Source organism: Mandrillus leucophaeus, unplaced genomic scaffold (assembly GCF_000951045.1).
Source record: "Mandrillus leucophaeus isolate KB7577 unplaced genomic scaffold, Mleu.le_1.0 Scaffold202, whole genome shotgun sequence".
Lineage (NCBI taxonomy): Eukaryota > Metazoa > Chordata > Mammalia > Primates > Cercopithecidae > Mandrillus > Mandrillus leucophaeus.
Window position 1 is genome coordinate 4,776,631 of NW_012102055.1, and position 14,592 is coordinate 4,791,222.

The 14,592-nt window shown below is 47.2% G+C and overlaps 1 protein-coding gene across 2 annotated transcripts in view; it reads left to right on the plus strand.

The window, feature by feature from the left end:
• RIN2 (Ras and Rab interactor 2) overlaps positions 1-14,592 on the plus strand; it is a 258,782-nt gene that overhangs the window by 182,048 nt on the left and 62,142 nt on the right. For both annotated transcript variants that reach the window (XM_011979525.1, XM_011979524.1), the window contains one exon: positions 7,611-7,711. In XM_011979525.1, the coding sequence (XP_011834915.1) occupies positions 7,611-7,711 (101 nt within the window). The remainder of the gene's footprint in view (positions 1-7,610; positions 7,712-14,592) is intronic.

Here is a 14,592-nt window from a genome sequence, read left to right on the forward strand (position 1 = left end):
GCTTCACTGCAACCTCCATCTCCTGGATTCAAGCAAGTCTCTTGCCTCAGCCTCCTGAATAGCTGGGACTACAGGTGCACGCTGCCATGCCCAGCTAATTTTTTGTATTTTAGTGGAGACGAGGTTTCACCGTGTTCCCCAGGCTGGTCTCAAACTCCTGAGCTCAGGCAATCCACCCACCTCAGCCTCCCAAAGTGCTAAGATTATAGGCGTGAGCCACCGCTCCCAGCCAATTTTTAAATTTTTTGTAGAGTCAAGGTCTCTCTATGTTGCTTAGGCTGGTCTCAAACTCCTGGGCTCAGGTGATCCTCCTGCCTCGGACTTCCACAGAACTGGGATTATAGGCATAGGCTACTGCACCTGGACAAGAGATCATTTAAATAGGAAGAGTATTAGAGAGTATTTAGGTGCCTATTGAAGTGTTTTATTTTGTTTTTGAGATAGAGTCTCGCTCTGTAGCCCGGGCTGGAATGCAGTGGTGTGACCTCGGCTCTCTGCGACCTCCACCGCCTGGGTTCAAGCGATTCTTCTGCCTCAGCCTTCAGAATAGCTGGAAATGCAGGCAAACACCACCACGCCTGGCTAATTTTTGTATTTTTAGTAGAGATAGGGTTTCACCATGTTGACCAGGCTGGTTTCGAACTCCTGATCTCAGGTGATCTGCCCACCTCAGCCTCCCAAAGTGTTGGGATTACAGGCGTGAGCCACCGTGCCCAGCCTATTGCAGTATTTTAATCTCATTGTCCATTTTATTCCTCCAGTGACCTTCCCTTGATATCATCAGCCCTAGCTTTGGGGGTTTAAGGATGAGGGCACCCAAATGGGTCGCCCAAGGTGACCCAGCCAACCGGGGCCCGAGATAGGATTTAAAGACAGGTTTTTCTGAGCCAAAAGCTGGTACTCCCAGCTGCCAGGTCACCAGTCAGAGCTGCAAGCCAGACTGCCTCGAAATTGCACAAGGTTGCTGCCGGAAGAATGGCCCTTTGGATGAGGTCCCCGCCTACTGAGAAATTATGCAGAATGATTACAAAATGGTACAAATTACTGTAGACTCCTGCACCAGACTGGAACTCAGCAGGCCCAGCCTTGCCCAGCCCCAGCCCTGGGTGTGACCTCAAAGGGCTGGGAAAGAACTTGGGCCTTCTCCAGTTATTCTCTCGCCCTTGGCCAGGATGCCAGCTCTTATGCAGGAGAACTCAGGTGAACACCTCGGGCTTCTCAAGGTGTATTATGCATGAATGCAGGACGAGGGAGTGGACCCAACCGCTGGCCTGCCTTCCTCTCCCTCTTGTGGTCACCAGCACCCCCTTTTCTTCCCTGGAAGTCCCCAGCCAGGCCAGCAACCCACTGTCTCCCAGCTTCTAAAGGCAGCAGGTCACCCCCCCTGTCCTGTTGTACATGCCTGCAGGGAAAAGCAAACACAGGCCATGCCCTGGCGAGCTCTCAGTGGAGGTCTGCTGTGCTCTATAAGGATAGGTGGCCATCCCTTGGGTTGGGGTCTTTGTTGCTGCTTGTGGGGTTTTCTGGGAATGATGGAGCTGTGTAGGGTGTTTGATGTAAGAACCATCGTCTCACCAACTTTGTGCCTTGCCAGCCTTGTCCTGTCTGACCCTCTGGCTGCACTGAATCACAGCCACGTGGCTCCGCCACCACTTTCCCAGGTGTCCACAGCCGAGCGGAGCTGTAGCGAGCGGCACTCACTCACCAGCTTTGCAGATATGTAGACAGCCCCTCCCCCTGCTTGCAGGAATTCTGCACAGGTACAGGGATGTGTTGGAGGCTGGGGTTGTGTAAGTGGGTCTGGAGAAACTTCAGTTAGTAGCACCAGTTTTTTGTGTTTTTGTTTTTGAGTTTTTTTGTTTGTTTGTTTTGTTTTGTTTCGTTTTGAGACAGAGTCTGGCTCTGTCACCCAGGCTGGAGGGCAGTGGCTCAATCTTGGCTCACTGCAACCTCTGCCTCCCGGGTTCAAGCGATTCCCCTGCCTCAGCCTCCCAAGTAGCTGGGATTATAGGTACATGCCACCATGCCCAGCGAATTTTTGTATTTTTAGTAGATGGGGTTTTATCATGTTGGCGAGGCTGGTCTCAAACTCCTGACCTCAAGTGAACCACCCGCCTCAGCCTCCCGAAGTGCTGGGATTATAAGCCTGAGTCACCACACCGGGCCTGTAGCACCAACTGCTATTGGCCTTGACATGGGAAAGCTGACATTAAAACTGGCCTCCTTTGTTGGGTGACAAGTTATTTCTGCCCTCAAAGAAGGAAATTTTGAAGAAGCAAGTGTAAGGGATGAGATCGAAAGTCTGTGAGAATTAAAAACAAACAAATAAATCAACACAAACTTGTCCAAAAACAACTTTAAAAAACACGCAAAATCCCTTCAGTGGGACAAAATCCAATCCCCAGACGGGAAGAAGTGTTTTGTGATGCTAACTGCTGCTGGCGGAGGGCCCAGGGGGTATATACACATGATTCTGAGAGGGAGGACTGGCCCTGGAACACTAAACTCCGGTCCATTCGTGAGATTAAATCCCTCTGTGCTCTGGGACAAGTGAGTCAGGACTGAATGGAAGGGGAGGGAAAAGCTGGTGCGGGGGGAGGTGGGGCTGAGGGGATTCGGGGGACCAAATAAAAAAAAAAAATCCCCACATCCAGCAGGGAAGGGTCCACAGCGATCCAGTCAAGTGCAACCTCTGTGCTTGTCCACCCTCGTGCCTTGAGGTCATGGCGCCTTCCTCTGCACTAGAGATAGGTGGCATGGCATGATTGGTGACTTGGCATGGGAGTGCTCCTGAGTGACAGCCACAGATTGTAGCTTCTTGTGTGTGGCCAGATGTAGAGAAGGAATCAAGGAGGAAACTTGGAGGTCTGGAGATCCAGCCAACGGCATCGGCAAGAGTGGTACCCAGACAAAAACAGCCTGGCTGGAGGGAATCAGCTGCTGCCCATTCTGATGAGAATCAAGGCCATTTGGGGTTTTTATGTCCAAATCAGTATGGTGGTTGTGAAGGTAACCAAAGTGTGGAGAGGGAAATGTAGCCAGTGATGGGGCTTCCTTCTGGGGTGGGAGTCCTCTCTTTGAGGTTTGCCAGAGGCTGTGGCTGGCCCTCCCTCACAAGGCCCTCTGCTTCTGGTGGGTGTGTGGCTCTCCTGTTTGGTGCCACAGCCACAGTCCAGAATGAAGCAGGGCCTAGTCCCAGGGTGGTGGGACTTCAGCAGAGCTGCCCAGACTCCCCTGAACCTCTTCCTTGCTTCTACCTTTTTAGTCCCTTCACTCCTTCCATTTTCATACACACCACCCTTTCTTTGTCTTGGTTTCCTAAAATTTTGGTTACAAAGTGCGTTAAGCATACAGAAAACCACACATGACACTAAAATACCCATCACTCAGCGCTGTCAAATGTCATCGTTTCGCCATTTCATTTTAAGAGATAAAATCTTGCCAGGCACAGTGGCGCCTGTCTGCTGTCCCAGAGCTTTGGGAGACCAAGGTGGGAGGATTGCTTGAGGCCAGGAGTTCAAGACCAGCCTGCGCAACACAGCGAGAAAGTGTCTCTACAAAATAAATACATAAATAAAATCTCACACGTGACCGAGCCGCTTGGCCTGTGAACACTTTCATCCATTTCTCCTGTCTAGAGGTAACCACTATCCTGGATTAGGGTTATAACCCCATACATATTGGGATAGCTTTTGTGCCTATGTATGTATCTATAAACATACAGTACAGTTTTGCATGTTTTTAAAATTTTAATAATATAACATGTAACAGTATTTTATTTTTAAAATTTTTTTTATAGAAACAGAGTCTCACTATGTTGTCCAGGCTGGTCTCCAACTCCTGGTCTCAAGCAATTCTCCCACCTTGGCCTCCCAAAATGCTGGGATTACAGGCATGAGCTACCACATCTGGCCTAATAATATATTTTTAAACTTAACATAGACAAAATAGTATCCTTTCAACATGTTATCGATATAAATATTATTGAGATACATTTTTATTTGTTAATTTGTCTTGTCATAGTTATACATATTTTGGGGTGTACAGGTGATATTTTGATATATGTATGTAATATGTAATGATCAAACCAGGGTAACTGGGATATCCATCCATGTATCTTTTTCTTTGTGTTGGGAACGTTTGCATGGTTTTAAACTTCATATACTGAATGTAATGTTTCTTGATTTGCCTTTTTTTTGCTTTCAAAAAAAGCCTTTTGAGCTTTTATGTTTATGCATGTGTTCATACATACAGTTTCGGTTCATTAATTTTTAATTGCCATGTAGCATTTTATACTTCAATTAATTTATCTATTCTATTAATGGACCCTTAGGTGCTCTCACAAATAATGGTGCAACAAATATTCTTGCAAAGGTATTTTTGTGCCCACGTGCAAGTTTAGTCTCTAAAGTACACATATAGGTTTGTGTATCTTTAACCCTACAAGATGTTGCCAAGTTGCTTTCCAAAGTAACTCTGAGGTCATACTCCTCCAGCAGTGTAAGAGGTGCCATGGTTTGAATATGCTCTCTAAGACTCATGTTGAAATTTAATTGCCATTGTAATGGTATTAAAAGGTGAGATCTTTAAGACATCATTAGGTCATGAGGGCTCTGCCCTCGCAAATGAATTAATGCCATTATCTTGGTAGTAGGTTCGTTTTCAAAGACGTGGTTTCCTGTCAAAAAGAATGAGCTTGGCCGATTTCCTCTCCCTGTCTCCACTCACTTCTGCCTTCCGCCATGGGATGACCCTTACCAGATGCCAGAGTCATGCTCTCGGACTTTCCAGCTTCCAGAACCGTGAGCCAAATAAACTTCTGTTCTCAATAAATTAGCCAGTCTGTAGTATTCTGTTATAGCAACAGGAAACAGAGAAAGACAAAGGGGATCCTGTTTTCCCACATCCTAGAATATTTGGCATTGTCAGACTTTTAAAAGAAACTTTGCCGCAGAGATGTGTATAAAATAGAATCTCCTAATCATTTTCTCTCTCAAGGCCCCAGTGCTTCTGGAAGCTCCCCTTCTGGTCCTTACTGCAGTCACAGGCACCGAGGGGATGGATCAAGCATGAAGGGCTTGGCTGGCTTCCCTTCTTCTGACCCTCTAAGTCCTGGGAGTATCCATAGCTATCTGCTGGGCCCCCTTCTCCACTGACCTCTCTCCTTAGATAATCTGTCCCTGCCACAGTGCTTTAGAATGCCAACCACACGTGCCAGTGACTTCCAAATGTAGAAAAATCTCCTTGCAGAGTGTCAGAAGCTACCTCACAGATTTATCTGATGGCTGATAAGCAACTGAAATAAAATTTAACCTGCCCAAAGTTCAACGTGGTTTCCTTCTCAGGTCTAATTCCTCCCCATTGCTCCCATCTCAGTCAAGGGCAATGCCGTTTATTAATTGCTCAAACCAAACACTTGGGAACCATCCTTGATTCTTCTCTTTCCACCACCCCCACATTCAATCCATCAAATTATATCAATTTCTATGTCAAATAGTTCCTAAATTCCCCCCTTCTTTCTAGTTCCACTGCTACCACCTTGGTCCAAGCTACATCATCTCTTGCCTAGACCACTGTAGTTGCTCCTAGCTGGTCTTCCTGTTTCTCGTCTCACCCTTTCCAACCACCTCAGTGCCAAGGTGATCGGTTTAGACCATAAAACACTTGTAAAATGCCATTCCCCTACTTAAGACCTTCCAGTGGTTCTTACCACAGAAGACTCAAAGTGATGAATGCTATGATCTAGAAGTTGGCAAGATCTGATCCCTGCCTGCTTCTCCTCCTGCACACCTTCCTCAGCTCCAGAACTTTCTCTCCATGTGGAGGGCTCTTCCTTTGATCTTTTTATGGCATTCTTGTCATTCAAGGCTCTATCACTTAAAAAAGACTTGGCCTGACCCACCCGCCCTGGTCCATGTGGCCCCTTCGTTGCTCCCACAGCATTACCTTCATCTGTCTTCATTCTGGAACTGCTCAGTGCTTGGTTCTGGTGTCTTTCTGCCCCACCAGAATCTCATCTCCAGAACTGAGATCTTCTCAGCTCCACTGCCCATTTGTAGTGCCTGGCATGAAGCAAAAGCCCATAAAAGTCGAAATAATGAGTGAATAGATGAGGTCACATTTTAGAACAAGCTTTAAGCACAAATGAAGTTTCCCTCCCAGAGTCTGGGTGAGATAAAAGCTACTTGAGACAAGACAACATTTCTCTTTAGTGAGAGCAGTGGTTCTCAAACTTCTTAGCCTCGGGACCCCTTGATGCTCTTAAAAATTATTATTATTGTTGTTATTTTTTTGAGATGGAGCCTCACTCTGTCGCCCAGGCTGGAGTGTGGTGGCATGATCTTGGCTCACTGCAGCCTCCACCTCCTAGGTTCAAGTGATTCTCCTGCCTCAGCCTCTGGAGTAGCTGGGACTTACAGGCGCCTACCACCACGCCCGGCTAATTTTTTTTGTATTTATGTACAGATGGGGCTTTGCCATGTTGGCCAGGCTGGTCTTGACCTCCTGACCTCAAGTGATCCGCCTGCCTCGGCCTCCCCAAGTGCTGGGATTCCAGGCATGAGCCACTATGCCCGGCCAATGCTCTTAAAAATTATTGAGGACCCCAAAGAACTTACGTGTGTGTGAATCATATCTATAAATAGTTGCTATATTAGAAATTTAAATGAAGAAATTTTAAAATGCTTATTTTAAAACAATAATGGACCTATTACATGTTAATGTAAATAACATTTGTATGAAAAATTACTCTGTTTTTGTAGATGTAAATAACATTTGTATGAAAAATTACTATGTTTTCAAAAAATAGTGAGCAGAGTGGCACCCTTGAGAACAGCTACTCTACATTTACAGTGCCTAGTACGCAACGGGAAAGACTCTGTTGAATGAGTGAATAGGAGAGCGAAAGAATTTAGACCAGTCTGAAGGGTCAGATGCAGGTGCACGGATAGGTGGGGATCTGAGATGGGGCCACCTTTTCCCCTAGATGGCCCTGGGGCCCACTTCCCCTCCTCCCTACTCACCCACCCCAGCCTCACTGAGTCCTTTCTCCTCCCTTTCCCCAACAATCTTCTCTCCACAGCAGTGCAAAAATAGAACAAGAAATCATTTTGATGTCTTCAGAAATCAGTGTGTATGCTGGATATGTCTTTTCAAGAAGCTCACTTCTATAACCAAAATAATGATTGTATGAATTTCAGTCCTTCACAGGGGGTTCCTTTGGATTGTTTCCCTTGCCAAATGGATATTGAGGCCCGATTTTGCCAGGATGTATTTATTCTGTCTATATTCATGTTGAGAAAGCTAACTGGGTGTTATATTGTCTTCCTTATTACAATACTGAAACCTAACAAACTGGATATCATATTCTTTTCCTTATTACAATACCGAAACCTAAGTTCTTCCCCTTTCTAAGGAGAAGCTGCCTCCTCCCCCTTTATTTTTTCCTCTGGCCAGAGGAAATTCACAGAGCCAAGATTAAAAAAAAAAAAAAAAGAAATAGAAAAAGATGGTCATCTCTGTTCCTACTGAAGAGCCTGAGCTCCCCGGGCGCTGTGGGCATGCCACGCCTCTCCACTTCCTGACGTCATACTATTTTTGTCTTTGAATAGCTCATTGACACAATTGCCTCGGAGATCGGAGAACTGAAACAGGAGATGGTGCGGACAGATGTCAGCCTGGAAAATGGCCTGGAACCCGCTGAAACCCACAGGTGACCAGAGACACGGTTAGGTGATGGGTGCGAGAAAGAGATCGAGTGAACCCTGGCACTGCCAAGGGCTGACTTGCAGTCACTCCTCAGAAGTCCGGGAACTGGGAGTGTGGTGGCAGCTCTAGATGAAATCCTCTGTAGGAGGTGGGAGTGGCCTAGGAACTAGTTGTCTGCTTGTTTCTTTTAATCACTTTGAAGGCACTTGAACTTTACACTCTCTCGATTCCTCCTGGCACCAGAACCCGGAAACCTAAAATTGTCTGTGCCATATCCACCTACTCCCAATGATGGAAACAGTAACGCAGCGAGATCCAGCGTGTGCAAAGTAGAATTCAGTGTAGCCGTGTGAGTCTCCAGAAGGCTTACAGGGGAGCAGCTAAAGAGGATGGACTCATTTTGCATTCTCAGGTCAGAAAAAACCCCAGCAGTCTCCAAAACCATTAACCTGAAAAGCCATTTAGCGACTGGAAACTGGATGTGGTTGTAAATTAGATACAAAGGGAAGACGGCGTGCTGTGCTGTTGAAGCCGATACCTGTGCAAGTACTGCATGCTGTCTGAATAGGAGGCAAGGGATTAGTCTGTACCTGGAGAAAAGGGGTGCAAAAGTCGGGGGGTGGTGGGGAGTTGAAGGTGACCTCTTCCAACTTTGATGCTAACAAGATAACAATATAATGGCTGTAAAAAGACACAGACACTTCGTGCCTTAGAGGCCAGATTCATTAACAGCTTCCCCTTTCTCCCAGAAAGTGGGGCTGAGCCTGCCTGGAGCAGTGTGAGGCTGATTTATGGAGTGGGTTTTGCTTGCGAGTCATGCAACAGGCAGGCCAGCCAGATGGTTCTGGTTGTCCAGGCAAGTTTCAAACCAGCCCGACTAGTTCCCCGCCATACACTGAGGGAAGAGAGCACCATCCCTTCCAGCACTTCGCAGCTGGAAGGTGGTACTTTGACACCCGATGTCTCTGGGGGAACAGCACTCACCCTTAATTCTCTGTGCCTTCCCTTTCCTTTCCTTCTCTACAAAACGATGGGGGTGAACCAGATGGTCCCCTTGCTCCTTTCAGCACACCCAGCATTGTATGATTGTTCTTGGCCTCAATGTGATAGTCTTATTTTTTCCCCGTAAACTAGACAAATGCACAATGATTTTCAGGTAGTGACTCTCTGCCTCACCTCCAGAGTAGTTTCAAACATCATGGAACTTTAGCCAGGGAATTTCTCTTTGTCCTGTGCCTTGTTGAGCTAAAATTTAATTGGGAGTCTAGGCTGATAACAACAGAAAAGAGAGCTTTGGTAGCACTGATTTCTCTCATAGCCAGGAAAGGTGGCTCTGTGAGATCAACCCCAAGCTCCACAGATGACAGACACCCGGACACAGAGCGGCAGAAACCCTTCCCTTGCATATCAGCACGGGGGATTTTGGGGGTGTAAGAAGGATGTTCTGAACATGTGAGGGGCCATCGAGATCTTGTTTTCTGACTCCGGTGGGTATTAGAGTGAGAGCCGGGTGGTTGCTTAATCTTTCACATTTCCTTCCATCTTTTCCTTTTCAGATGTAAGAATAACTGTAAGCAGTCCACAATAGCCTTTTTTCCCAGATGAATGTCACTTTGAATGCTATGTTGCTTAATTCATGAATTGATAAATTTGCAGAGGCATTTTACTTGGCTTTTTTTTTTTTAACGGAAATGAAAGAGGAAAAAGCAAGATGAGTTGTCTTTATTTAACAACATAGGTCATGTTGGCCATGTGGCAACACTGTTCATGTTAAACTACTGTTCTAAGTTGCTTATAGCGACTAACCTATGGCATCTTCCTAACACTCCTAGGAGGGAAAGCTCTTTGGGTCTGCATTTGACTGATGTGGAAACTGTGTGCTGTGGGGGAAAAGCTACATAGCTTTGACTTCTGTGCTAGAGTCTCTTGCTGATTTTTAAGAAGCAGTGGTTTTGCTTTTAATTTCTCCATTTTATCCAATGGAGCTGTCAGGAGGGCCAGTTTGGTTATTTCCAAGATCAAGGAAAAGTATAGCTGTGGCCACAATTCAGCCTGGCACAGAGCAGCAGCCACAGGGGAGAGGAGGGAAGAGGAAAGCAGACCAGTAGGTAGCAGAGTTGCTTTCAGCAAAACCCCTGCAGAAGGAAGTAGTGAGCACCCCCCAGCCCCTGGCTCTGCACATCTGATGGCTGCAGGAAATGCACGGCAGTCAGCTTGCTCTGCGCTTCGTGCTCTGTGAGTGTGAGCTGGGACAGGGAGTCGCCTATCCCACCACAGCCACCACGAAATGTCTACGGTTCCTTAGTTGATGGAATACCAGATTAAGCACCAAGCTAGTCCCCTAGGTTAGGAATCACTATTCCTCTCGCTGTGTTAGTGTTTGGTTGCTCTTTCATGGTTAACATTGGGATGACCTTGATCTTTAACTTTTTCTTGTGCCATGGACTCCTTCTCTGAATAATCTTTTAAATGCATAAAATAAGATCTACAGGATGTCATGGGAAAAACAATTATAGTGAAGTCCAGTGATCAGAAGATTTCAGTGTGTGTTTCAGCGTGTGCTTTCATGGCATAGGCGCTTCTTTTTTACACGTGACAGTTAGGCATAAATGACACAATCTCTGTAACAACTGTGACGACGGTGAAACCTCTGTGGTTTCTGTTGGTGATAAAGTCACAGGTCTTGATAATACTACTGTGGTTTGTTGCCTACAATCAAAATGGAAGGAAGTTCATTCAGAATGAGGCTAGGGAAAGTGAAGATGTCAGTTTTGGCCCGGTGGCCAGTGCCCACCTCTCAGCCTGTCTCCTATCAGCGTCGTCTGCCATGGTCCATCTGCCCTCCTTTTTGGGACACTTGCTTGGCTTGACTTCTGGGACCCCACACCTCCCTGGGATCCTCTTAGCTGTCCTGCTGCTGCCCCCAGTGCCCTGACTGGTTCTTCTTTTTCTCCCTAAACTCCAGCCCTGGAGAACCTGGAGATCACACTTTGAGCCTCTCCTTTTCTATTTTTTGTTTGTTTATTTTGAGACGGAGTCTCACTCTGTCACCCAGGCTGGAGTTCAGTGGCACAATCCTGGCTCAAAGCAGCCTTGACCTCCTTGGCTCAAGCGATCTTCCTGTCTCAGCCTCCCATGTCGTTGGGACCACAGATGCCCGCTACCACACCCAGCTAATTTTTTTTTAATTTTTGATAGAGATTGAGGTCTCTCTGTGTTGCCCAGGTGGGTCTCAGACCCCTAAGCTTAAGGGATCCTCCCACCTGATCCTCTCAAAGTGCTGAGATTACAGGTGTGAGCCACTGCGCCCGGTCGAGCCACTCCTTTTCACTCTTCACACCTCTCCTCTCTCCCACTAACTTTGTACAAGGTACTTTAAAAAATATCTGTGCCTCAGTATTCTTACCATTAAAATGGGAATAATAACAGAGTTACCTCACAGGGTTGTTGGGACGATTAAGTGAGTTAATAGCTGTCAGGGACTCAGCATGGTTCCTGACACATGTAATAGACACACTATATGTAGTTTTAAAAAGAGGTCTGTGGAGTAATTTCCTAGCTTATCCCACCCGGTCTTGTGGCTCTGATACCATGTATACATTGGTTATTCCGAACTTATACTCCCTTGGCTGATCCTGTCTTTGAGTCCAGAGGTTGGTAACCAACTGCCCACTCAGGCAGGGTTCCTTCACAGGTGCGTTCCTTCCTGGGTCTTCCCCGTCCCAGTCACCATGCCTCCAACGTCTTGGGCCTTGCAGTCATCCATGATGCCTCTATTCCTCTCATAACCGCCCTCCTCCCATCCATCCCCAAATCCAGGCAGCTCTACATTTTATTTTTCTTTGAGACAAATCTCACTCTGTTGCCCAGAGCTGGAATGCAGTGGTGACATCTCAGCCTCCTGCAACTCTGCCTCCCAGGTTCAAGCAATTCTTGTGCCTCAGCCTTCCAACATAGCTGGGATTACAGGTGTGTGCCAAAAATGCCTGGCTAATTTTTGTAATTTTAGTAGAGCTGGGGTTCCACCATGTTGGCCAGTCTGATCTCAAACTCCTGGCCTCAAGTGATCCACCCACCTCAGCCTCCCAAAGTGCTGGGATTATAGGCTTGAGCTGCCGTGCCTAGCCTCTACCTTTAAATAGATACAGGATGGAACCACTTGTCACCAGCACCACTGCAGTAGCCCCTGCCTGGTGCCTCTGCTTTTACCAGTTCCACTTTCTCCAGGCTATTAGCGAAGCAGCACAGTGAACCTTTTAGTTCGCCTAAGTCCAAGACACAGCTCTCCTTTGTTCAAAGCCTTTTGATAATTTTGCATCTAAAACCAAAATTACTACCATAGCCTTCAAGACCCTACAAGATGTGACACCCCAGCACCCCCTCCTCCACCATCTCTTCTCTAACAGTCTCTCCGCATCACTCAGCTCCAGTCCCACTGACTTCCTTGCCAATGTGGCTCCTGCCTCCTGGCCTTCGTACTTGCTGTTCCTTCTGCCTGGCACATCCTTCCCCAGGAAGCCTTCACCCTTGAGCCCTCCTTTTCTTCTACCCCCTTACCTGGCTTTATGTTTCTTCATAGAACTTGTACAGACAGGACGTATACTCACTTGCTTCCTGTCCATTTTTTTTCTTTTTTTTCTTGGAAACAGACTCTCACTCTATCACCCAGGCTGGAGTGCAATAGTGGCATGATATTGGCTCACTGCAGCCTCTGCCTCACGGGTTCAAGTAATTCTTGTGCCTCCAGCCTCCTGAGTAGCTGGGACTACAGGCACACGCCACCACACCCGGCTAATTTTTTGTATTTTAGTGGAGACATTTCACCATGTTGCCCAGGCTGCTCTTTAACTCCTGAGCTCAGGCAATCTGCCCGCCTCGACCTCCCAAAGAGTTAGGATCACAAGCGTGTGCCACCACACCTGGTCCATCTGTGCATTTTCTGCCTCCCATCTCTAGAAGGTAAGCTCTGTGAGAGCAGGGGCTGGGTCTGTCCTTCACCTTGGGATTGCAGTGCCAGGGACAGTATCTGGCATAGAGAATGCACTCACTAAGTATTTGTTGAATGGATAAAGGAAGGGTGCCAAGCCTCTTAGCGATTTTAAAGTATTTATGCATCAGAGACCTCTTGCAGAGGGCCACCAACCGGTGCATAAAAAAATAAAAAGTTGAAAATGTGTGACAGGCCCAAGGCTTCCTTCCTAGCAAAGAAATAGGGCAGAGCTCCTTCCCCCAGTCTCCAGTCGTGCCTCCTCCACCAGTTCTACCATGAGCTATTTTAATCTTTGGCCAATAGAGTAGGAGCTGATTAAATCTCCCTCCATGCCTCTGCTAATCTACCAAATAGAAGCCCGTAAGCCAGGGGCGAGACTGAGGGCTTCTTGCTCCTGGTCCTCTGCTCTCTCCCAATGCAGTTTCCTGCTTCCTCTCTTCGCACTGCATCCCTCCAAAGACAGGCGAGTACGGGAACATAAAGGCGTTTCACTCCCCTCTCCCTCCCGCATGATTTCACAGTCCATTTTCATTTGGGGGAAGCAGGCCTCTTTTGGGTAGGCCCACCAGGCCTGAGGTAGGCTCCACTCTCATCATCACTTGAACCCATCCCCTCTAGGCTGACACAAGTCTCTAAAGATCACTTTGTCCTCAGGCAGAACAGAGGGATCCGCAGAACAACCTCCCAAGCTATTGTCTGGGCCCAGGCTGCCTGTTCAGGATCCCTGGGATCCTGGCTAGAGCAGGTCAGTGAGGGCTGTGGCTCGTCCCTTCCTCCACTCTCCTGTAGCCATCACTCCTGCTGCCACCTCGCTGGTGTCCTCTAGCCCAAGTGGATTGCTGTGGGATGCCTGCGGTCCCATGTCTGTACTCCTCCTGCCCCACCACAGAACCAGACATGACACATGGAATTCAAAAATTCCTTGGCCAGCTCTTCTCAATGCTACAATGTAGCAGCTGGTCATCACCTTTGGCCTCTTCCGGGAAGCTCTGAGCTTCTCAGTGGCTATGTGACAACATTGACATTATCACCACAGGAAACCCAGATGGCTCCTCCCCTGGACAATCGTTCACTTCTTCACTTGCCCAGAGGTGAGAACTGAAGATGAGAAGGGAAGAATGGCGGCCTCAGCCTGGGGAAAAGGTGCCCAGAGCTCCACTTCCTTAAGTCTCAAGGGGGACAGTTGTGACCACATTAGCGACTCTGTGGCTTTTTGAACCAGGCCTACCTTCACTTAGTGCTGCTTTTTAAATAATTTTCCACTGAAGTAAAACATGACTCAGCAAAATTCACAAATAAGCATCCAGCTAGATGAATGTCCACAGAGTAAACACATCACACGTCGATGGCTTTACTGACAAACCTGTTACTACTGCAGGGCAGGCCATGTAGCAGCAACAGGTATATGGTGAGACATTTTCTGGTTATGTCACCGAGGATTCACTACCATGATTACTTTTATCAATTTACCCCCAATCCCCTAGAATATTTCCATATTTCAGCTCAATCAGGAGTGTCCCGAACATGATTTCAATGAATTCTATGAGGGTTGACCAGCTCTTTGCTACACTCTTACCAATGTAGCAACCACTGAACTCAAAGAAAATATTTTAGCTGGGTGTGGTGGCTCACACCTGTAATCCCAGCACTTTGGGAAGCTGAGGTGGGTGGATCACGAGGTCAGGAGTTCAAGACCAGCTTGGCCAATATGGTGAAACCCCGTCTCTACTAAAAATACAAAAATTAGCCGGGCATGGTGGCTTGTGCCTGTAATCCCAGCTACTCAGAATGAGGCAGGAGAATTGCTTGAACCTGGAAGATGGAGGTTGCAGTGAGCCGAGATCAAGCCACTGCACTTCAGCCTGGGTGACAAAGTGAGATTCTGTCTCAAAAAA